Raw genomic sequence first — 24,989 nt, 5'->3', positions numbered from 1 at the left:
ACTATGCCTAAAGATGCAGAAAGTAATTGAAAGCCAGCCTCAGCCAATCATATACTCGGCTGCCGTGGAATTTTGGGAAATGTAGTTCTTGCACGTCAAAACATCACATTCATTTAATTTTCCATTTAATCACATAATCCATATGTTTTCCCCTTCGTCACAAAGTCACATGACACAGTCACATGACGTAGCCCCACATCAGCTGCCCATTGACATGAAGAAAGATGGCGGTCTTCAGTGTGTATGTTGTCAATAAGGCTGGCGGACTCATGTACCAGTACGATAATTATGTGCCTCGGGCTGAAGTGGAGAAAACCTTCAGTTTTCCACTTGATTTAGTATTAAAGATTCATGATGAGAAAGTTGTTGTTTCATTCGGTCAGCGGGATGGCATCAGAGGTGCGTGTTTCTGTGCTGTCAATACACATTTATAGGAACTGTTTTTGTTAGTTATGTGATGTGTTTTTCTTGTATGCAGTCGGTCATGCGGTTCTGTCCATTAACGGGGTGGATGTGAATGGTAAATACACAGCGGAGGGGAAGGACATACAGGAGTATCTGAAAGATCCTGCGAACTATCCGGTGTCCATCAGATTCGGCCGACCTCGACTCTCCTCCAATGAGAAACTCATGCTGGCGTCAATGTTTCACTCGTGAGTAGATTTTCTTTAATTCTGAGACAAAATCCCGTACAAAAAGTACCGTGGTACAGATATGTCAGATGGTAATACCATGGCACTGAAGGATTGCCAGATGCATTTACATGGTACTTCAAAGAACACTATGATAGATGTCCAAAAAGCATACTTTTTGTTAGTGTATCATTAAGTTTAGGGTCTCTTAGCAAGCTAAAACTTCCTGTCACTAGACAGCAGATTAAAATCATGGGGGTTACTTGATTCAGTTAGGTTTCCTCCACTTGTAGTATTTAAGTGGAAATTACATGGTAATTTTAATTTAAGGAAACTCATTTAGAACACGTGGAACTGCCCATGATTTTTTATGTATTTATTTTTTTCTCCTCAATTTGGAATGCCCAATTCCCAATGCAGTCTAAGTCCTCATGGAGGCGTAGTGACTCGCCTCAATCCGGGTGGTGGAGGACGAAACTCAGCTGCATCTGTGTCTGAGATCATCACGTGGCTTGTTGCACGTGTTACCGCGGAGACATGGCGTGTGTGGAGGCTTCACGCTATTCTCCGCGGCATCCACGCACAACTCACCACGCACACCACCGAGAGCGAGAACCACACATTATAGCGACCATGAGGAGGTTATGTGACTCTACCCTCCCTAGCAACCGGGCCAATTGGCTGCTTAGGAAGCCAGACTGGAGTCACTCAGCACGCCCTGGATTCAAACTCGCGACTCCAGGTGTGGTAGTTTAGCCAAAGAGTTATTTTTTTGAGTGAATTCCTGCAGGTTGTGGAAAGTGCATTTAATTTCATTTAAGTTTTAAGACTCAAAAGAGATTAATCTAGACTAGAGATTATACTGAAGATTATATTATGGTTAGGGCTGACGATTACATTTTTTAACCAAATTAATTACATGCTACGGCAGTTCTAATTAATCGTAATTAATCGCATATGTAAGTATTTGCTGAGAAAGCCAATCAAGTTACAGTAATTCAATATACAATGATTAAATAATTATAGATAGTTATATTTAAATAATTATAAATAAATATTCTGGGAGTGGTGATTACTGCTTTTGGAAAAGGTCATGAGGCATCAGTGTATTACTCCCTGCTAATTCAGAGTCTGGGGGACGGAGCTTCAACTTCTCTCAAGAGATTATGGGAGGAAGATTTAAACTTGGTATTGGAGGAAGGAGTGTGGGCTAGGATTCTAAAAAACATAAAGTCTACATCTAGAGGTGCAAGGGTGCGCCTTATGCAATTCAAGATTTTACATAGATTCTGTTGGACCCCCTCTAGATTGTATAGGCTTGGTCTTAAAGACACACCCACCTGCTGGCGATGCCAATCAGAAGATGGAGACACAACCCATGTCTTTTGGTGGTGTGTTAAGGTCCAAGAATTTTGGTTGAGGGTTCAGAGTTTTATGTGTGACGTATTGGACACATAAAAAATTGGGTCCTAGCCAGTTTTATGATCGGCAGACAGATCATTCTTAGGGGATGGATGTCGGCTGGAGCGCCCACATTTCAAGAGTGGTGCACAGAGATGGGGAGGGTGGTGGCATTTGAGGAAATGTCATGTGGAAGGCTAGGCAACTTAGATTTATTTAATAAAATATGGGGTAGCTATTTGGCCTTTTTGTAGGGCTGTCGGGAAGGGGCAGTGGAGAGAGAAGTGTAGTTTTAAATGTGTGTGATTTATAATTTTTTTAAAATGTATTTTTCTTTTTTTGTGTGTGTGTATACTCCAGTGTGACCACAGGGATATTTGTTGAGGGTCAGGGTGGGGTTGGGAATTGGGAGGGGGAAAGGGAATAATGGGGGTTAAATGTTGATTCTGTGAATATATGTTTTGCTTTTCTGTGTCAATTGTGTTAATCGGAAAAAATAATTATAAAGAAAATATATATTATAAAAAAATAATAATTCCGATAATTAAAATGCATTTCATTATTACAGCAGACAAGTAAAGCATTGATAAGACGATACAAAAAGTGGCTTTAGAATCCAGTATATTGTTTATTTCCATATTATTATTGAACACAAGCCTATGATTGGCCTACAGTCCACAGCAAAACACTCACAATAGCATTTTGCAATTGAATTCATCAATCTGTCTTAGGTTGATGCATCTGTGTACACATGCGTCAGATGGATGCTTTTGGAGCGTCTCACTTGGGTTGTGTCGTGACATAAACAAACCATTTTTAGTTATTTCTCCATAATGACCAGCTGACTGTACATTAAGCCTTACATGTAATATCAAATAATATTATATAATAATATTAAGTCTTTATCAGGAGCATAGCTATTATTATATTGAGGGAATATGTCCCCCAAGGCCCTTAATATATAATATACAGAGCCCTTTAGAGGACATTTTTGTTTCTGAAGTAGTTTTGCGTGCCAAATTTACCACGGTTTTACTACAGTAACCATATTTTAACCACGATATTCGCAGTGAATATAATAATATATAATAATAATAGAGGAAAACCAAAACTATGGTATTACAAATAATAATTTTGTGGTTACTATGGTTTTACTACAAATGCCATAGTTTATCCAAGGTATTTATAGTAAAATCATGGTAACCACAAGATTAACCATTGTTAATCTATAGTAAAACCATGGTTACTATATGTATACATTACACTGTAAGCATGTTTACTTTTCATAGTTTCTACAATAATACTAAAGAAAAACCATGGTATCCACCAAAACAAACATGGTTAGCCTACTACAGTCATGGTTACTACAGTATTACTATAGTAAAACAATGTGTTTCTGCAATCCTTAAATTATTTTTTATTTAATATAATTTTTCCTACCTCTCCCAAGACTGTTTGCTATTGGATCACAGTTATCACCTGAGGTTGGCAGCTCTGGTATTGAAATGCTGGAGACAGATGTGTTTAAACTGCACTGCTTTCAGACACTCACAGGTTGGTCTTTTTCTCTCTTTGAAAGGACAAAATGACATGTTGATATCGGTCATGGCCGAACCGAATCTTTGTGATGTTTTTTTTTTTTTTTTTTTTTTTCAGGAATAAAGTTTATTGTATTGGCAGACCCACGACAGACTGGTATTGATGCTCTCTTAAGAAAGATTTATGAAATCTACTCAGACTTTGCACTGAAGAATCCTTTCTACTCTTTAGAGATGCCTATCAGGTAGTGTTCAGTTTTCGTGAGATTTTTCATTGTTTTTTCCCCAGAAGGGCAGTGTTTTAGATCTGTGATCTGATCTTCCATCAGCGAGGTGTTCTGTATAAAAGTTTTTATTTTTTATTTTTTCTCCAGATGTGAGCTTTTTGACCAAAATCTGAAGAGTGCCCTTGAAATAGCAGAGAAAGCTGGTACATTTGGACCGGTTTCCTGAACTGGACCTTCATAAAGTATATTCATTCACCTGATGGGATCTCTAGAATTTCTGCAATCAACCTTGTCCTGAAAAACGATTGCTGGCATAAGGATTTCTTTCTGTCAGCATTTAAAGGAAGAGGAACAAGACTGTTCCTTGAGGTCAAATGAGTGAACCGAGTTTAAAGACCACTATGACTGCCTTTTTTCACATTCTTCTTTAACTTTCTTTTCAAGTATAATCAATCCCAAGCTTGCAGTGAGAAAATAAAAATGGGTTTAAGAACCCTTTGTAAATAATGTATAAGGACACAGTGTAAGTTGTTCGTCATGAAACTCTTATGCAGAGCTTCAAAACAAGATGGAGCAACTCAAAGTTTGGCTACATTATATATCGTTCATATAAATGTCATGTTTAATAGCATCTGTCCAAATGTAATCTGAAATTTGGTTTTAGTTCGCAGAGTATGATGATGTTCAATACAATTTAAGCTCAGTCGACAGCATTTGTGGCAAAATGTTGATTAGCACAAAAGATCATTTTGACTCGTCCATCCTTTTCTTAAAAAAAAAAAAAAAAAAAAAATTTAAAATCTGGGTTCCAGTGAGGCACTTACAATGGAAGTGAATGGGGGCTAATTTTTAGAGGGTTTAAAGGCAGAAATGTGAAGCTTAAAACTTTATAAAAACCCTTATATGAATCATTTAACACTCATGTTTTATTTGAGCTGTAAAGTTGTTGTAAATCGTTGTTTTTACAGTCTTTTGGGGGTTTTAGGGTTTACAGTGTTGTGTTGTCATGGCAATAAAGTTGTAAAATTGGGTATAATTTTACACAGAAAAGGTTAGCGATCTTATCACATTAAAATCGTGTTAACACGGATATTGTTTGTCTTATAACTATACTTTTGAAACAGTTGAGTATTTTAACGTTTATGGATTGGCCCCCATTCATTTCCATTGTAAGTGCCTCACTGTAACCTCGATGTTTTGCCTTTTTTTTTTTTTTTAGAAAAGGAGGGACGAGTCGAAATACATTTTTGTGGTAAACAACATTGTGCAACAAATGCTGTCGATTGAGCATAGCTTGAATTGAACCCGGAATATTCCTACGTAAAATTAAGTAAAAACAAGTTTCTCAAATTCTTTTATTTATTTATTTTTTTTTGGGGGGGGGGGATTTTTTCCCCTTTTTCTCCCAATTTGGAATGCCCAATTCCCCAATGCGCTCTAAGTCCTCGTGGTCGCATAGTGATTCGCCTCAGTCCGGGTGGCGGAGGACGAATCCCAGTTGCCTCCGCGTCTGAGACAGTCAACCCGCGCATCTTATCACGTGGCTTGTTGAGCGCGTTGTCACGGAGACATAGCGCGTGTGGAGGCTTCACGCCATCCACCGCGGCAACCACGCTCAATTCACCATGCGCCCCACCGAGAACGAACCACATTATAGCGACCACGAGGAGGTTACCCCATGTGACTCTACCCTATTTGGTTGCTTAGGAGACCTGGCTGGAGTCACTCAGCACGCCCTGGGATTCGAACTAGCGAACTCCAGGGGTGGTAGAAGTTTCTCAAATTCAAATAAAGGTCAAACGGGGCATTTATATAATGAACATGCAAACAAGTACAGCATAATGTGAGTCTCGCATTTGTTTTTTTTTTTGTTATTTTTATCCCCTTCTCTCCCCAATTTGGAATGCCCAATTCCCACTACTTAGTAGGTCCTCGTGGTGGCGCGGTTACTCACCTCAATCCGGGTGGTGGAGGACAAGTCTCAGTTGCCTCCGCTTCTGAGACCAACAATCCGTGCATCTTATCACGTGGCTCGCTGTGCATGACACCCCGGAGACTCGCAGCATGTGGAGACTCATGCTACACTCCGCGATCCACGCACAACTTACCACACACCCCACTGTGAGTGAGAACCACTAATCGCGACCACGAGGAGGTTACCCCATGTGACTCTACCCTCCCTAGCAACCGTGCCAATTTGGTTGCTTAGGAGACCTGGCTGGAGTCACTCAGCACACCCTGGATTCAAACTTGCGACTCCAGGGGTGGTAGTCAGCATCAATACACGCTGAGCTATCCAGGTCCCTTGAATCTTGCATTTATTTATTTATATGTACTAATTTCAGTGTGCTATTAAACAATCATGTGATATAACATATTGTCACATATTTCATCATAGACTTTTATTAATTTGTAATAGTACACAGATATAGAGGTAGGACCAGTTAAAGCTTTTAATACTTTTTTTCCTAGCTGATTTAAGGTATATTGTTAATACCGCTGAGGAAATGGTGTTCCAAAACAGTTAATTATACAGTTATGTAATTTAAGTGTTTAGTGATCAGTTGAAATACTGCCATCCATTCTAAAGATGAAAACAGAATAAATAACAAAATGTGCATCTGAGAGCAATGTACACAACATGGTATCCTAGTTTGTACATTGGTAAAGATAAAATGGAATGTCTGGAGAGTGGATATCTAGATATCTATTAAAAAAAAGATATCAAGTTAAATTGGTTAGAATGCACATATGCCAAGAAAAAAGTCCCGGAAAAGGTGCTGATGTAACTTGCAGTTGTCAGTTAAAACAATGAAAGTCCTTTTCACTTCTATTGTGAATCCATCCATATTTTACAAACTCAAATTATAGATTGTGTCATTCATACTGCATTTTAAAAACTAGTTAAAGACACTTAAATAATACTCTTATGTTCAGTCAGCTTTCTTGGGTACACTTCCCATCCTGGTGCGGATGTTCCGAAGCAGGAAGTATCCAACTGTGGTGATTGTGCAGGTTACTTCTGCTACCCAGAAAGCTGTGTTCCATCCATAGTGTTTGGCAATGGTCCCAAAAGGCAACCCTGAGAGGAAACCACCAACTGCCAACAAAACAAACATAAAAATTCATTGATTTCCTCTGTAACTACTTCTGTATATTTTTGTAAAATTGAATGTCATTTAGGTTAGCAAAATTTCAGGAATGGCTTTTGCATCAATATGTGACCTGTTCCATCATTTTGAGTCACAAAGTCTGTACTTCTACTCCAAAGACTTGTGATATTATAATTTAAGTGTTGACAGAGACTTTTCTTTTTACTTTAGAATGTGTCTCTGGGTCAAGGTGACTCAAAATGATGGAGCAGGCTACATACTGTATGTTTATCTAAATTATGCTTTAGAAGTGTAGATACTATTGGTTGTAAATTAAGAAGATTATCACCGTTTGCCATCAAGGCAACAATGGCATGAGAGGTTCCGCAGTAGTTTGATGGAGCGCTCTCATTCGCAAGAACTCCGAATAACGCGATCGGTCCATATGAGGAGAAGCCAAAGGCTGCACCCAACAGAAGAGTCCAGACCTGTGTGTGTGAATTAAAATAAGAGTACATTAAATAACACAGCAAGAAATGGCACGAACATTGACGATAAATGGTTATTTTTAACACATGAGGGCTGAAGTGATAGTGAGCTTACATTTGAGCTATGTGCTGTGACAGTGGTACGGAAGAGGTACATGGAAACACACATCCCAGCCATCAGGGAGAGCAAGAGACCATGGCGAGGGTTACCATACATGCGCAATCCTTGCTGCAAACAAACAAAAAAAATCACCCTCCTCCACACCATTTGAGGTATCATTCATAGCACAAAGAGTGTGGGACTAATTACATGCTGAGGTTTAATACTTAAGGTTAGAGCAGGCGTGGGGGTGATAAAGGGTCCGCGGAAAATTTTGAAGGGAAAAATGCAAAATCTACAAAAGTGAGCATTTACCAAATTTGATATTTTTACTGTTTCATTGTGTTTTCTATAGAAAACAAATGCATTTCAATTGAATTCAAAAGTGATTTTCTTTAAGTTTATACTAAGGCTGGCAATTTAATGCGGTAATTCAGTCCAATAATTTATATGAAAAATAATGCTTAAATTAATCATGCCTCTTGACTGTGTGTAAATTCTATAATACGGAATTTTCTAACCAATGGAGCAATTCAAGCTTGTAGTGCTTCCTCCACATTTTTGTGACTCTCAGTCAGCAGGGGGCAGTCTGCGCAACTCCAGCTGTACAGGCAACACATAGCCGTACAGACACTAAACGTCATCTGTCCAAAGAGAGCTGGACAGTGCAGAGTGCAGGAGTCTCGAGATGCGTTTTTTTTTAAAGTTTCAAACTATATTTAACTTAACAAAGCCTCTTAAAAATGTGTGTTTAACGCAAGAACGTGGCTTCTGTCCAAGTGTACCTCTGACAGACTGATGCACTCAATGCTTTACTCGTCTGCCAGAATAATGCAATGACTTTGAATTATCGGAATTATTATATTTATGATGTATATTATATTTATAATTATTCTGATTATTATATATTGAATTATGTTGATTTGGGGGGCTTTTCAGCCATTATTGATGTATGCGATTTATTGTGATTTAATTTATCGGCATATCACGTAATACAAATTTGATTAAAAATTGAATTGATTGATAGCCCTAGTTTATACATGTAACATTACAACAATTGTGGGCAGAAAAAAAGATAGGTTGTCAACAAAGTAAATATTTCCCAGGTAATATTGCAATCTTTTGTATTAAGTCTTTTGGCTTTTTTACAACGACAATATAAAAGCCAATATTTAATTTGCAAACAACATGTTGTCTATAATATCACGCTTACTATTTTTATCACTCAGTATAAATAGTTCTTTATACACGAAAATATACAGCTGCCTTTACATCACTAGCGTAGCCAGGGGTGGGCCTGAGTAGGTCTCTGCCACTCATTCGCATTCAGGCCCACCCAATCATTGTGTTACTCTGTGACCATGCGCTACATGGATGGGTTACACTGTTGTGCACCGTCTCCATGTTCATGTTTACATACGAACGTCAACGGGTTGGGGGAAGTTCGGGGCCCCCCTGCAGCCAGGGGCCCCGGGGCGTAAGCCCGTGCGTTAATGCGGCCCTGAGCGGCTCCAACCAATTTATTATCCCCGTCTAATAAATCATTTGTAACCAATGTCATATATGTGCATTGATTGCTATGAATTGTATTAATTAGGCTATATATTTAAATAACTTCTAACCTGTTCATCAAAACCAGATCGAGTTGACATAACAAGAATTGAATAATTTGGATGTTAAAATGGTCTCAAAACTCCTAAAACTCTAAACTCCATTCACTTTATTTTTTAAGATAATGTTAATTACAAATATCATATGTATGAATTTATTTAGATTTTTATTCATTATAACTTCTATTTGTTGCATCAAAAGCAGCTCATGACGGCATAAATAAATTACTTTGAAATAAATTATTTTGGTTGATAAAATATGTTCTCAAAACTTTTTTTCCATGTTTGAATAACATAAAATTATGTTATTTACAAATATCATATGCATGAATTTACTGCTATTAACTTATGTCATAACAGGCGTAGATACCTCGGAACTTGATTCCTTGATGCTTTTTCTCTCTCAATCTCGCTATCGCAGCAACGCCATCTGTCTTTATTGACAGTAAACCATAGTGGAGACAAAGTGACAATACCAATTTCCGTCATTTTTATCCATCACTTTCATCAGTCAATTTCATCCGTTTGGTAAAAAATTACCAAAATTGGTCCAATCTATGGTTAAAATGTCCATTCTCTTTTTCAAAACTTTCCAGGGTAAATCCCCATATAATAATAAATATCTGTTCTCAGTCACAAGTAAGGTTCCTTAGGTTACGCATGTAAAATAAAAATGTCTGAATGTAGTCAAACACGACTATTGTTGATTTTACTTTTAACATTCTTAAAGTACACAACCTTAAGTAGCTAAATGTCCTAAATATGCCCCTGGAAACAATTAGCTAAATATAAAAAATGTAATAAATAAATAAAAAGTTTACATATTTCATGCAATCAATCATTTTTCTTGGCCCACCCACCCAAAAGTTCTGCCTACACTACTGTTTTCCACTTAGGAACAGGGTCCCTCGCAAGGTGCTCATCATATTGGGAGGTCCGAGGCATCAAAAAGTTCGAAATCCCCTGGGTTAGAGGACTTGAGAAATCCCTAATCTCTACGTATGAGTAATAGTAACATTGCAAACTTACCTTTGCCACAGCCCTGTCCGACAGGTATCCTGCTGCTAAACTACCCATCAGTCCTCCAATCTCTAGAGCACTCATGAAAGAACTGCCTGTGAAAATCAGAAGAGATGCACATTTTACTCCCGTGAGCCTCAAGAAGACTTAGAAGACTATTTCTTAAGATTACATTACTAAATTAAACCTCAAAATGGCATAAATGTCTTTACACATGCATTATTGAAACTTGGCAGCAAAACATGTTATAAACATGGACTTTAAATACTTTATAATACTACACAAAGTACCCATTAGTGTTGACTGGCCCTTGTCCTGGATAAGGAAAAGTTGTCCCCAATCAGTGTAAGCTGTCTTCACCCCAAACACCACCAAGTAGCCCAATGATAGGACCCACAGATATGGGGAAAGAATGAAATCTTTGAATGTGCTGTCATCTCTGCTGGAACCTGAAATTCAGAGGTACATAATTGATCAAAATGCACAACTCTTCTTGGGGACCAAACAGGACATTAACTGGACAATACTGTCTCATAAGAGGGAAAAACTGATTCAGGGTCCATTAGTTCAGCAAGTGACCTTTGACAGAGAAAACATGTATTAACACACAGTAAAACACACCCCAAAGCACTCTGTTTTGGTCCAATAGTTCATTCTTCAAAGAACTAGGGAGAAAAAAATATTTATTGAATGCATACTATCACAAGCTCATAAAGAGTAGCAATGACCTACATCAACCAAACTTACACTTGTAAACTGGTGCAATGAGCTGAGTATGAAAAATTGGGGGAACGTGAAATGGCATTCGCAAGCTATTTTAAATCTCTAATGTGAGTTAATTGTTTTTTTTTTTTTTTAGAAAATATTACTGCATTAACTATTGGCAAGATGTTAGATAGGCTGCATTACTTGCAACGGTAGCCCAAAACAATGCCTTAATAGCGATTTGCCTATCTGTGTACATTATTTTCGGCTTATGTGATGTCAGCTGAACAGGAAAGTTGTTTCAAAATTGAAAATTCTCTCATCATTTACTCACCCTCTTGCCATCCCAGATGTGCAGGACTTTCTTTCTTCTGCAGAACACAAACAAAGATTTTAGAAGAATATCTCAGCTCTGTAGGTCCATACGATGCAAGAGAATGGTGATCACAACTCAGAGGGTCCAAAAAGCACATAAAGGCAGCATAAAAGTACACCATATGACTCCAGTGGTTAAATCTATATCTGCAGAAGCAATATGATAGGCGTGGGTGTGAAACAGAATTAATATTTAGGTCATTTTTTTAATGTAAATCTACATTTCACATTCAGCCACCTACTGGGGCTGGTCGAAGGTGGAGATTTATAGATTTATACAATGCATTCAGAATGTATTCAAACCCCATCATTTTGTTCACATTTTGTTATGTTGCAGCTTTATGCTAAAATGCTTTAAATTATTTTTATTTTTTCACATCAATCAACACTCCACACCCCATAATGACAAAACAAAAACCAGATTTTTTATACATTTGCAAATGTATTAAAAAGAAAAAACTGAAATATCACATTGATATAAGTATTCAGACCCTTAACTCAGTACTTAGTTGAACCACCTTTGGCAGTGTTTACAGCCTCAAGTCTTTTTGAGTATGATGCGACAAGTTCTGCACACCTGGATTTGGGGATTTTCTGCCGTTCTTTTCTGCAGATCCTCTCAAGCTCTGTCAGCTTGGATGGGGACCATCGGTGGACAGCCATTTTCAGGTCTTTTCATAGATGTTCAATTTGGTTCAAGTCCGGCCTCTGGCTGGGCCACTCAAGGACATTCACAGAGTTGTCCCTTAGTCACTCTTGTGTTGTCTTGGCTGTGTGCTTAGGGTCATTGTCCTGTTGGAAGGTGAACCTTCAGCCCAGTCTGAGGTCCTGAGTGCTCTGGACCAGGTTTTCATTAAAAATATCTCTGTATTATGCTGTGTTCATCTTTCCTTCTAACCTGACTAGTCCCCCAGTCCCTGCCGCTGAAAAACACCCCCACACCATGATGCTACCACCATGTTTCACCATTGGGATGGTACTGCGCAGGTGATGAGTGGTGCATGGTTTCCTCCAGACATGATGCTTGGAATTGAGGCCAAACAGTTCAATCTTCATTTCGTCAGACTAGAGAATCTTGTTTCTCACAGTCGGAGAGTCCTTTAGGTGCTTTTTTATGTGTCTTACACTGAGGAGAGGCTTCCGTCTGGCCAATCTGCCATAAAGCCCAGATCGGTAGAGCATTGCAGTGATGGTTGTCCTTCTGCAAGTTTCTCCCATCTCCACACATGATCTCTGGAGCTCAATCAGAGTGACCATCGGGTTCTTGGTCACCTCTCTTACCAAGGCCCTTCTCCCTCGATTGCTCAGTTTGACTGGGCGGCCAGCTCTAGGAAGAGTCCTGGTTGTTCCAAACTTCTTCCATTTAAGAATTATGGAGGCCACTGTGCTCTTGGGAACCTTCAATGCAGCCGAAGTTTTTGTAGCCTTCCCCAGATCTGAGTCTCGACACAATCCTGTCTCTGAGCTCTGCAGGCAGTTCCTTTGACCTCATGGCTTGGTTTTTGCTCTGATATGCATTTTCAGCTTTGAGACCTTATATAAGCAGGTGTGTAACTTTCCAAATCACATCCAATCAATTGAATTTTCCATAGGTGGACCCCAATCAAAGTGTAGAAACATCTCAAAGATGTTCCAGAGAAACTCTTCTGGACCACTCTTCCATTCTGCTTCTGCCCGCTTACAGGCAGAAACTGAAACAGGAAGCACCCACCCTTAGAATGATCCAGTGCTGGTCAGACTAATCAGACTCTACGCTAAAAGACTCTTTTGATCACGCGGACTGGGAGATGTTCCGGTCCGCCTCTGATGACGACATTGAGCTTTACGCTGATAGCATAACGTGTTTCATCAGAAAGTGCGTAGAGGACGTCGTTCCGACCAGAACAATACGGATCTACCCGAACCAGAAACCTTGGATTAATAGCAATGTTCGCGCGGCACTTGATGCGCGGACCTCTGCTTTTAATTCTAGGAACGCGGAGGAGCATAAACAAGCCAGTTATGCCCTCCGTTCAGAACAGCAAAACATCAGTACAGGAACAAGATCGAAGGACAGTTCAACACCACCAAATCTAGAAGAATGTGGCAGGGAATTAATATCTTCACGGACTTTAAAGATAATAAAAACTCCGCCGTGAACACCGCTGCCTCTCACCCGGATGAGCTAAATACTTTTTATGCCTTTTACTTTTCACCACCCTCGCAGAGAGAGCTCTCATGGCCGAAGCTACAGAGGTTAGTTCACTCTCCGTCTCTGTAGCGGATGTAACCCGATCCTTCCGACGGGTGAATATCCACAAAGCCGCGGGTCCAGACGGCATTCCGGGCCGCGTCATCAGAGCGTGCGCGAACCAACTGGCTGGTGTTTTTATGGACATTTTCAACCTTTCCCTCTCTTTGTCTGTAGTCCCCACATGCTTTAAAACATCCACCATTGTGCCTGTACCAAAGCAATCCAACATCACTTGCTTAAATGACTGGCGTCCTGTTGCTCTGTCCCCCATCATCAGCAAATGCTTTGAGAGACTAATCAGAGATTACATCTGCTCTGTGCTGCCTCCATCACTAGACCCATTGCAGTTTGCTTACCGCAACAACCACTCCACTGACGATGCCATTGCATCTACAATACACACTGCTCTCTCCCACCTGGAAAAAAGAACACTTATGTGAGAATGTTGTTTGTAGACTACAGCTCAGCATTCAACACCATAGTGCCCTCCAAGCTTGATGAGAAACTCCGGCTTAAACAGCTCACTGTGCAGCTAGATCCTGGACTTCCTGTCAAGCAGATGCCAGGTGGTTAGAATGGGCAGCAACATCTCCTCATCACTGACCCTCAACACTGGAGCCCCGCAGGGCTGTGTTCTCAGCCCACTCCTGTATTCCCTGTACACACATGACTGTGTGGCAACACACAGCTCCAATGCCATCATTAAGTTTGCTGATGAAACGACGGTGGTAGGTCTGATCACTGACAATGATGAAACAGCCTACAGAGAGGAGGTGCACACTCTGACACACTGGTGTCAGGAGCACAACCTCTCCCTCAACGTCAGTAAGACAAAGGAGCTTGTGGTGGACTTCAGGAGAAGAGATAGAGAACACAGTCCCATCACCATCAATGGAGCACCAGTGGAGAGAGTCAGAGGCTTCAAGTTCCTGGGTGTCCACATCACTGAGGAACTCACATGGTCCATCCACACTGAAGTCGTTGTGAAGAAGGCGCATCCTGACTGGCTGCATCTCCGCCTGGTACGGCAATAGCACTGCCCACAACCGCAAAGCACTGCAAAGGGTGGTGCGAACTGCCAGACACATCATTGGAGGTGAGCTTCCCTCCCTCCAGGACATATATACCAGGCGGTGTGTGAAAAAAGCTCGGAGGATCATCAGAGACTCCAGCCACCCGGGCCATGGGCTGTTCTCACTGCTACCATCAGGCAGGCGGTATCGCAGCATCAGGACCCGCACCAGCCGACTTCATGACAGCTTCTTCCCCCAAGCAATCAGACTTTTGAACTCTTGATCTCCCATGATCAAAATACATCAGCACTGCACTTTATTACTCTTACTCTTATATCTCACACCGGACTGTCATAAATTATATTATTATTATATTATATTCTCTCTTAACAACACACTGGCAGCTTACTATCAACCGACAGCCTGAATGTCAATACAGTACAATACAACTTACTGTACATTTTATATATACTATATATAGTTTACATGTGCTGCGTGGTTCACAGTGGATTAGTGCTCTGCTTTGTCATCTCAAACAATGTGATTGATTCTTAATATCTGTGGAGTTTCCAGTGTATGAATGGTCAGATTTATACATTCATTTAAAGTGCAGCTCATCCACACTAACATTGCAGCCTTCAGCGGTTTAATAAATCACTCTAGGACATGTCACGATTTTAATTTAATTGTCCATTTCAGTGTACAAGGAATAACAAAGCACACATTCAAATTAAGACTGTGAGCATTTTAAAGCTGTCGTGTGTCAGTTATATTGCATGCTGGTACCGGATAGAGTAGGTGTTCGGTACTACCCGTACTGCAGAAAAACTGCTATCGTTACATCTTATTTATTTTAGTATCGACTTGGTACCGAAGTACCGGTACTTTTGACAACACTGCTGGTCACCATTCACTTTCATTGTATGGACTTACAGAGCTGAGATATTCTTCTAAAAATCTTCATTTGTGTTCTGCAGAAGAAAGAAAGTTATACACATCTGGGATGACATGAGGGTGAGTAAATCATGAGAGATTTTTCATTTTTGGGTGAACTATCCCTTTAAGGATTAAGAAGAGGTATATTGTCATACCTCTAAAATGCACTGTTCATGAGTGTTTATTTTGAGGTTACTGTACCTCCTTTGCCTTTATTTGCGCCAGCTTCAATATTGGGCAAGCCAACTTCACTCGGCTCATTTCGGATAACAAGCAGACAGAAGACGGACATGACCACACAGGTCAGGCCTGAGATGGACAGCGTGGACCTCCAGCTGTAGCTCTGAGCCATCAGTGTGGCAATGATGGGCCCTAGACCACCAGCCAAATTCATACTGCAGGACAGCACTGCCCACCACGTCCCAAACTGAGATGGCTCAAACCACTAATCCAAAAGAATATGGACATCTGTAAATCTACACAATAAGGCATACTACAATATAATCATAAAAGTACAATACCATACCTTTCGTAGTACTTTTGCACATGGTGGCCAACCCAAACCCTGACCCAGTCCATTCAGAAACCACAGGCTTGCGAACACCGCCACCGAGGAGGACTGGGAGAAAACCACATTGATGCCACCGACCATAAACAGCCCAATAGAGAAAAGCCACCGTGCACTGATCTGATCGGACAGCACACCACTTATGAACTTACTGATGGCATACGCCAGTGACTGACTACTAGTAATAAGACCTGCAGTGAACATAGATGGAATAAAAGTAGATTAGACTTCAGCTAAGAGTGGCTGCCATTCAAAAACAACTCAAAATCATTAGTTTGACAAACATTCTTCACAAGACATTTCTTTAGAAGCTATCATTTCATATTGGCTTTATGGCTTAAAAGGATAGTTCACCCAAAAATTAAAATTCTTTCATCATTTACTCACTCTCATGCCATCCCAGATGTGTATGACTTACTTTCTTCTGCAGAACACAAATAAAATGAAAAAGAACTTAAATATTGATCTGTTTCTCACCCACACCTATCATATCGCTTCTGAAGATATGGATTAAACCATTGGAGTCGTATGAATTACTTTTATGCTGCCTTTATGTGCTTTTTGGAGCTTTAAAGTTCTGGCCATCATTCACTTGCATTAAATGGACCTACAGAGCTGAGATATTCTTCAAAATCTTCATCTGTGTTCTGCAGAAGAAGAAAGTCATTCACATCTGGGATGGCATGAGGGTGAGTAAATGATGAGAGAATTTTCATTTTTGGGTGAACTATCCCTTTAAAAGAAATGTAATCACTGGGCTGATAAAGTAGATCCACGGCAGCAAACCAAAGGAGATCTTACTGTAATATGGTGTGAGGAAATTAAATGCCCCATAAGTTTTATTTACAACTGCCTTAATATTTCAGTCCATTAAAAAGCAGTATCATTTACATTTAATTTAGATTAATTTAGACATTCTACAAATCAGGTGCCTTTTGAGTCCCTTACTAATGTCTGTAAATAATGAATAAAACAATAAATAACTTCACCAACTTTTAATATGTGTTATTATAGGCATTTCTCTAAACAAATCTGCAAATATCCAGTATTTCAGTAACCAGTAACTACTCTATTTTCAATGTTTTTTTCCCCTTACATATCTAGGTGAGAGTGCCTTTTACCATTTCCAAAATCTCGTTGCTGTATTAGCATATGCATGTTTAGATTAAAGCTTTAGTCTCTCTCTCTCTCTATGTGTGTATATATATATATATATATATATATATATATATATATATATATATATATATATATATATATACACACACACACACACACACACACACACACACACACACACACACACACACATCTATCTATCTATACTATATATATATATATATATATATATATATATATATATATATATATATATATATATATGAAATGTCAGAATAATAGTAGAGAGAATGATTTATTTCAGCTTTTATTTCTTTCATCACATTCCCAGTAGGTCAGAAGTTTACATACACTTTGTTAGTATTTGGTAGCATTGCCTTTAAATTGTTTAATTTGGGTCAAATGTTTTGGGTAGCCTTCCACAAGCTTCTCACAATAGTTGCTGGAATTTTGGTCCATTCCTCCAGACAGAACTGGTGTAACTGAGTCAGGTTTGTAGGCCTCCTTGCTCGCACACGCTTTTTTAGTTCTGCCCACAGATTTTCTATCAGATTGAGGTCAGGGCTTTGTGATGGTCACTCCAATACCTTGACTTTGTTGTCCTTAAGCCATTTTGCCACAACTTTGGAGGTATGATTGGGGTCATTGTCCATTTGGAAGACCCATTTGCGACCGAGCTTTAACATTTCTGGCTGATGTCTTGAGATGTTGCCTCAATATATCCACATAATTTTCCTTCCTCATGATGCCATCTATTTTGTGAAGTGCACCAGTCCCTCCTGCAGCAAAGCACCCCCACAACATGATGCTGCCACCCCCATGCTTCATGGTTGGGATGGTGTTCTTCGGCTTGCAAGCAAACCCTTATTCCTCCAAACATAACGTTGGTCATTATGGCCAATCAGTAAAACAAATTTCATTAGACCAGAGGACATTTCTCCAAAAAGTAAGATCTTTGTCCCCATGTGCACTTGCAAACTGTAGTCTGTCTTTTTTTATGGTGGTTTTGGAGCAGTGGCTTCTTCCTTGCTGAGCAGCCTTTGAGGTTATGTCGATATAACCTGAAAAGCTGTTGTCCAATGTCTGTTTCTTTGCCCATGCTAACCTTTTTTTTTTGTTTTTCTGTTTCAAAAGTGTCTTTTTCTTTGCAATTCTTCCCATAAGGCCTGCACCCCTGAGTCTTCTCTTTACTGTTGTACATGAAACTGGTGTTGAGCGGGTAGAATTCAATGAAGCTGTCAGCTGAGGACATGTGAGGCGTCTATTTCTCAAACTAGAATCTCTGATGTACTTATCCTCTTGCTTAGTTGTACATCTGGCCTTCCACATCTCTTTCTGTCCTTGTTAGAGCCAGTTGTTCTTTGTCTTTGAAGACTGTAGTGTAAACCTTTGTATGAAATCTTCAGTTTTTTAGCAATTTCAAGCATTGTATAGCCTTTGTTCCTCAAAACAATGATTGACTGACGATTCTCAGGTGTTTCTTTTTTGCCATTTTTGACCTAATATTGACCTTAAGATATGCCAGTCTATTGCATACTGTGGCAACTCAAAAACAAACACAATGTTAAGCTTAATTTAATGAACCAAATAGCTTTCAACTGTGTTTGATATAATGGCAGGTGATTTTCTAGTACCAAATGATCAATTTAGCATGATTACTCAAGGATAAGGTGTTGGAGTGATGGCTGCTGGAAATGAGGCCTGTCTAGATTTGATCAAAAATTACTTTTTTCAAATAGTGATGGTGCTGTTTTTTACATCAGTAATGTCCTGACTATACTTTGTGATCAGTTGAATGCCACTTTAGTGAATTAAAGTACCAATTTCCTTCCGAAACAGCAAAATCTGTACATTATTCCAAACTTCTGGCCCCCAGTGTACAGGTGCATCTCAATGAATTAGAATGTCGTGGAAAAGTTCATTTATTTCAGTAATTCAACTCAAATTGTGAAACTCGTGTATTAAATAAATTCAATGCACACAGACTGAAGTAGTTTAAGTCTTTGGTTCTTTTAATTGTGATGATTTTGGCTCACATTTAACAAAAACCCACCAATTCACTATCTCAAAAAATTAGAATACATCATAAGACCATAAAAAAAAAAAAAACTTTTTTTGTGAATTGTTGGCCTTCTGGAAAGTATGTTCATTTACTGTATATGTACTCAATACTTGGTAGGGGCTCCTTTTTGCTTTAATTACTGCCTCAATTCGGCGTGGCATGGAGGTGATCAGTTTGTGGCACTGCTGAGGTGGTATGGAAGCCCAGGTTTCTTTGACAGTGGCCTTCAGCTCATCTGCATTTTTTTGGTCTCTTGTTTCTCATTTTCCTCTTGACAATACCCCATCGATTTTTCTTGACAATCCTCATAAGGCTGCGGTTCTCTCGGTTGGTTGTGCATCTTTTTCTTCAACACTTTTTCCTTCCACTCAACTTTCTGTTAACATGCTTGGATACAGCACTCTGTGAACAGCCAGCTTCTTTGGCAATGAATGTTTGTGGCTCACCCTCCTTGTGAAGGGTGTCAATGATTGTCTTCTGGACAACTGTCAGATCAGCAGTCTTCCCCATGATTGTGTAGCCTAGTGAACCAAACTGAGAGACCATTTTGTAGGCTCAGGAAACCTTTGCAGGCGTTTTGAGTTGATTAGCTGATTGGCATGTCACAATATTCTAATTTTTTGAGATAGTGAATTGGTGGGTTTTTGTTAAATGTGAGCCAAAATCATCACAATTAAAAGAACCAAAGACTTAAACTACTTCAGTCTTTGTGCATTGAATTTATTTAATACACGAGTTTCACAATTTGAGTTGAATTACTGAAATAAATGAACTTTTCCACGACATTCTAATTTATTGAGATGCACCTGCATATACAGTGTGTGTGTGTGTGTGTGTGTGTGTGTGTGTGTATAATATATATATATATATATATATATATGTATACAGTTGTGTTCAAAAGTTTGCATACCCTGGCAGAAATTGTGACATTTTTGCATTGATTTTGAACATATGACTGATCATGCAAAATAATTTATTTAAGGATAGTGATCATATGAAGCCATTTATTATCACATAGTTGTTTGGCTCCTTTTAAAATAATAATAATAACAGAAATTACCCAAATGGCCCTGATCAAAAGTTTACACACCCTTGAATGTTTGGCCTTGTTACAGACACACAAGGTGACACACACAGGTTTAAATGGCAATTAAAGGTTAATTTCCACACCTGTGGCTTTTTAAATTGCAATTAGTGTCTGTATATAAATAGTCAGACTTTGTTAGCTCTCACATGGATGCACTGAGCAGCCTACATACTGAGCCATGGGTAGCAGAAAAGAACTGTCAAAAGACCTGCATAACAAGTTAATGGAACTTTATAAAGATGGAAAAGGATATAAAAAGATATCCAAAGCCTTGAAAATGCCAGTAAGTACTGTTCAATCACTTATTAAGAAGTGGAAAATTCGGGGATCTCTTGATACCAAGCCAAGGTCAGGTAGACCAAGAAAGATTTCAGCCACAACTGCCAGAAGAATTGTTCGGGATACAAAGAAAAACCCACAGGTAACCTCAGGAGAAATACAGGCTGCTCTGGAAAAAGACGGTGTGGTTTTTCAAGGAGCACAATACGACGATACTTGAACAAAAATGAGCTGCATGGTCGAGTTGCCAGAAAGAAGCCTTTACTGCACCAATGCCACAAAAAAGCCTGGTTACTATATGCCCGACAACACCTTGACATGCCTCACAGCTTCTGGCACACTGTAATTTGGAGTGACGACACCAAAATAGAGCTTTATGGTCACAACCATAAGCGCTATGTTTGGAGAGGGGTCAACAAGGCCTATAGAGAAAAGAATACCATCCCCACTGTGAAGCATGGTGGTGGCTCACTGATGTTTTGGGGGTGTGTGAGCTCTAAAGGCATGGGGAATCTTGTGAAAATTGATGGCAAGATGAATGCAGCATGTTATCAGAAAATACTGGCAGACAATTTGCATTCTTCTGCACAAAAGCTGCGCATGGGACGTTCTTGGACTTTCCAGCACAACAATGACCATAAGCACAAGGCCAAGTTGACCCTCCAGTGGTTACAGCAGAATAAGGTGAAGGTTCTGGAATGGCCATCACAGTCTCCTGACCTTAAAATCATCGAGCCACTCTGGGGAGATATCAAACGTGCGGTTCATGCAAGACGACCAAAGACTTTGCATGACCTGGAGGAATTTTGCCAAGACGAATGGGCAGTAAACCACCTGCAAGAATTTGGGGCCTCATAGACAATTATTACAAAAGACTGCACGCTGTCATTGATGCTAAAGGGGGCAATACACAGTATTAAGAACTAAGGGTATGCAGACTTTTGAACGGGTCATTTCATTTTTTTTCTTTGTTGCCATGTTTTGTTTTATGATTGTGCCATTCTGTTATAACCTACAGTTGAATATGAATCCCATAAGAAATAAAAGAAATGTGTTTTGCCTGCTCACTCATGTTTTCTTTAAAAATTATATATATTTTTTTACATACATATATTACCAATTCTCCAAGTGTATGCAAACTTTTGAGCACAACTGTATATACTGTACATATACTATATATATATATATATATATATATATATATATATATACAGTATAGTGTGTGTATATATATATAATTATTATACACCTGAAATATCTGTTATTAAAATAATAATAAAAATTTCCATAATTTAAAAAAACTTTAACCTCACCCTTTCAACAAGTGAACTAAGGCAAGGATGTAAATGTCTCTATTTTTTATCACTTTATGTCATATTTTGATAGGTTTGTCAAAAAGGGACCATCAAAAACAATTGATTATGAAAACTAGATATTTAAAATATATATATATATATATATATATATATATATATATATATATATATATATATATATATCATCATTACATTGTCCTTCTAATAAACACTTTAAGGTGTCATGAGCTCAAACCAGCTAATAATGTCTAACTAAACTGTCAACTCTGTTACTTTTCTGGAGGCATATTTATATCCCACCATAAAGCAATATTTATTAATTTAACTTGATATTGCAAAGTGCAATTAATTAAAACTTAAAGACATTTTGCCTAATGAATGTTTAAAGTCTTACCGACATTGAAATAGAAAAGGCACTCGTTTCCCTTCAAATTAAGACAATGCATGCGTGAAAGGTTATAAAACAGGTGTGAGCACATGACAGAGAAGCAAGACAAAGTACAGGCCTCTAAAGTTGCACATGCTCACCCAGATCATCCTTATCCAGGGTGATCTCCTGCATTACAGAGGGCATCACGAAAGAAAACGTCTTCCTGTTGAAGTAATACAATGTGTAGCCCACAAACATGGCAAGGAATATAGTGGCTCGGTAGTAGCCATATCCAGACTTCGCCATGTCTGTCACAATTTAAGACCAATGAAGGGTATATAAGCCACAATGCAGCAGGTGTCTTCTTCAGTCGATCACAGGAGTCACCAGATGCGTCTGAGGGTTATGAACTCAAGAATCTGGATCTGTGAACATACAGAGCTGGTGAGGTCAGGGGGAAATAGCTGTAATCAGTCCCAGGGTTAATGGTCAACCTGACTGAGATCTTTGGAGTGTTCTCCGGGCAAATGATGGCAGCTTTCAAGGGAACAGTGTGAAGGGACGGACTGTAATGCACTCGGTTCACCTAAAACAGGGCGCACAACATGCCAAATATGTTTAATTGTCAGTAGATCTACTGTGGTTCATTATGGATTTTTTTTTTCTACTATACTGCTGTCTTAAACTTGTTGTGAGATTGTTATTGAAGATCCCTTAATCTGAGTGGTTTAATGATTGACAGGGGGTCTCCATGTGGCAGTTCACATGTTTGACCACTGGGGGCGCCAGATGTGTCAGAGATCTAAGAATCACTGCACTATGATTTCCTCGCACTTCTTGTAATCCCTCGTTTGTGGTTTTGCTCTGCAGAGAATGCCACATCAAGTTTCACGACAGTATTCAGCCTAGTAATAGTCAAAAAGAAGTTTGAAAAATTCTGGCTCGTTTACATGGTGCTAAACTGAAACCAGTTTTGCAAACGTGGCAACGCGAAATTACCATTAATTATCTAACTTAACTTTGGGGTTATAAGATCATACCAAGAGACATTGGACATTAAAAAATACATTTAGATAGCACAATTCGCGAGATAATAGAGCAAACAATTAGTACAAACTTTTTGTTCGATAAAAACATGCCTTACTTCCGTGAGCAAGAAGTTTCCTCTCGGATGTCTCTTCCAGGAAGCAAACACTTTACCCACGACCAAACCATGTCGTTTGGTCAATATTAATGCTTCTCCTAAACGAAAGAATCATATTTTGTTCTATTGTAAATAGTCATATGTTAGTGGATCTCGTCTATATGCTGTTGATGTAAAATCCTGAGCTACTGTCAAACTGCTTTACTGTAATTCAGCCCATTGCTGCCACCTGTCGGATGAGTTGCAGTAAAACAACCAAAAGCGGCACTTTCATTTAAAGACCCCGTGAAATCAGAATGGAAGTTTTGCTGTTTTTAGTCCATATCTATTAGCTTTAAGGTCATCTATATGATGGTGCAGGGGCGTTTGCGTATGGCAGTTGCCATACCCTAGCATGCAAACAAAACCAAGAAAATATATGCCTCATTGTCACTCCAGTCTGTGTTGGCATTGTTTCCCCAAAGCATTATAAGCCCAATTATATCATAGAAATTACCATACGAATCACCTTAGAATTATGGTCTGTTTCCCAAAGGCAGCATAGTTTAAGTACTTGAAAATCATTGTAGATCTTGCGTTCTGGTATAAGGAAATATCTGATTTATGGAGACACCTGCAGGACAATCGTGAAATTACACCTACATTTTACATTTAGTCATTTAGCAGATGCTAAATATATATATATATATATATATATATATATATATATGTGTGTGTGTGTGTGTGTGTGTGTGTGTGTGTGTATGCTTATTTTGTTATTCTTAAATAGTATCCTTTAAATTTACAGTGGTTGGTGTTAAGTAGTTAAAAACTGAAGTTCTTTATAAGTCTCATGTGGACTGATAGCTGAGGGGCTGTGCACTTGTGTCATCTGATACCTTTCCTGCTAATTGCAGGTTCGAGACCAGCTGTACTTATCTTAATGTAGAAAGTAAACTACATCCAGCAGATTCACCAAAAGCCATTTTGCACTGTGGCTGGCACCGACACTGTGTCCTGTAAGATCATTGTTGGTCATTAGTTCATATTACACTGTGTAAATTTTTTACCTGGTATTTAACTTGTACTTGTCACCACGATTGTGTTTTAAAGGTAAAATAATTGCCGATAGAGTGGCATAGGGTGGCAGCATTCATGATTACATGATAAAGTTTATTATTCAACTTAATTACATTATACAGTAGCCTACAATAGCGTGAGTTTAGTTCACAATAGTGTGGAACATTATTGCTTTTTGTCACATTGTATTGCGCTCGCTGCAGCCGAGCAAACCGAGACAATGAGCCCCGCAACGCGTGTAAATAACAAACATGATGTCTGAGCGAGATATGCTCTCCTTGGTCCACTTTATTTCCAAATGTTCTACAGTTGCTGGTGTGTTTGTTGTTTTGTTTTCATCACGTCTAACACTGCACTGTGATAGTGGGGGTTCCCTCTACGTCATTCTCCGGTGTTACGGGTTATGGGACTGAGTTCTGAATAAACTTACTACATAATGTTGGCATCCTTGTACAGATGAAAATAAGTGGTATAATTAGCTTGAATGGCAGAATGCCACAAAAAAATTTAATAAATAAATAAATAAACTTACCGAGGCAGGATATTCGATCTGGTTCAAAAACAATTTGATCAGCGCAATTTAACACAGCATTATCGGTTTGAGCCATTAGGTGG

The 24,989-nt window shown here is 39.0% G+C and overlaps 3 protein-coding genes across 6 annotated transcripts in view; 1 reads left to right on the top strand and 2 right to left on the bottom strand.

Annotated features, from left to right (window-relative positions):
- The first annotated feature begins 205 nt into the window (after positions 1-205).
- Positions 206-6,173, top strand: LOC127430034 (trafficking protein particle complex subunit 4-like). The gene is made up of 5 exons (XM_051679458.1): positions 206-399; positions 479-653; positions 3,484-3,587; positions 3,690-3,816; positions 3,946-6,173. Exons 1-5 carry the CDS (start codon positions 225-227, stop codon positions 4,022-4,024), a joined length of 660 nt encoding a protein of 219 aa, XP_051535418.1. The 5' UTR covers positions 206-224; the 3' UTR covers positions 4,025-6,173.
- Positions 6,174-6,233: 60 nt separating this feature from the next.
- Positions 6,234-23,868, bottom strand: LOC127430028 (glucose-6-phosphate exchanger SLC37A4-like). Of its 3 annotated transcripts, none has more exons than XM_051679446.1 (9): positions 23,316-23,868; positions 22,330-22,757; positions 15,897-16,129; positions 15,572-15,815; positions 10,399-10,557; positions 10,118-10,203; positions 7,494-7,607; positions 7,240-7,378; positions 6,234-6,898 (listed from the first exon to the last, which is right to left on the bottom strand). In XM_051679446.1, the coding sequence occupies exons 2-9, from the start codon at positions 22,475-22,477 to the stop codon at positions 6,732-6,734; spliced, it is 1,290 nt and encodes a 429-aa protein (XP_051535406.1). In that variant the 5' UTR covers positions 22,478-22,757; positions 23,316-23,868; the 3' UTR covers positions 6,234-6,731. The 3 variants fall into 3 exon arrangements, with proteins under 3 accessions (XP_051535406.1, XP_051535405.1, XP_051535407.1); XM_051679445.1 differs by having other exon boundaries at positions 22,330-22,596; XM_051679447.1 differs by lacking the exon at positions 22,330-22,757 and having other exon boundaries at positions 23,316-23,860.
- The window catches only part of ptgir (prostaglandin I2 receptor), a 143,288-nt gene continuing 129,448 nt past the window's right edge, over positions 11,150-24,989 (bottom strand). Inside the window, exon 5 of one of the 2 annotated variants that reach the window (XR_007895391.1) lies at positions 11,150-11,184. The gene's annotated coding sequence lies outside the window, so the exon portion shown is untranslated. Of the gene's footprint in view, positions 11,185-24,298; positions 24,312-24,989 lie in introns of those variants that run through there. The other variant, XR_007895392.1, reaches the window with a different exon arrangement.

The sequence above is a fragment of the Myxocyprinus asiaticus genome, chromosome 39, assembly GCF_019703515.2.
Source record: "Myxocyprinus asiaticus isolate MX2 ecotype Aquarium Trade chromosome 39, UBuf_Myxa_2, whole genome shotgun sequence".
Taxonomy (NCBI): Eukaryota; Metazoa; Chordata; class Actinopteri; order Cypriniformes; family Catostomidae; genus Myxocyprinus; species Myxocyprinus asiaticus.
This window is presented reverse-complemented; position numbering and strand designations above follow the sequence as displayed.

Coding starts and splice junctions, on each gene's coding strand:
- LOC127430034 (XM_051679458.1), top strand. CDS start 225: ATGGCGGTCTTCAGTGTGTATGTTGTCAATAAGGCTGGCGGACTCATG. Junction 400..478: donor TCAGCGGGATGGCATCAGAG/GTGCGTGTTTCT, acceptor TCTTGTATGCAG/TCGGTCATGCGGTTCTGTCC. Junction 654..3,483: donor CTGGCGTCAATGTTTCACTC/GTGAGTAGATTT, acceptor ACCTCTCCCAAG/ACTGTTTGCTATTGGATCAC.
- LOC127430028 (XM_051679446.1), bottom strand. CDS start 22,477: ATGGCGAAGTCTGGATATGGCTACTACCGAGCCACTATATTCCTTGCC. Junction 15,816..15,896: donor GTGCAAAAGTACTACGAAAG/GTATGGTATTGT, acceptor CTTTTGGATTAG/TGGTTTGAGCCATCTCAGTT. Junction 6,899..7,239: donor TGTTGCCTTGATGGCAAACG/GTGATAATCTTC, acceptor TTTTGTTGGCAG/TTGGTGGTTTCCTCTCAGGG.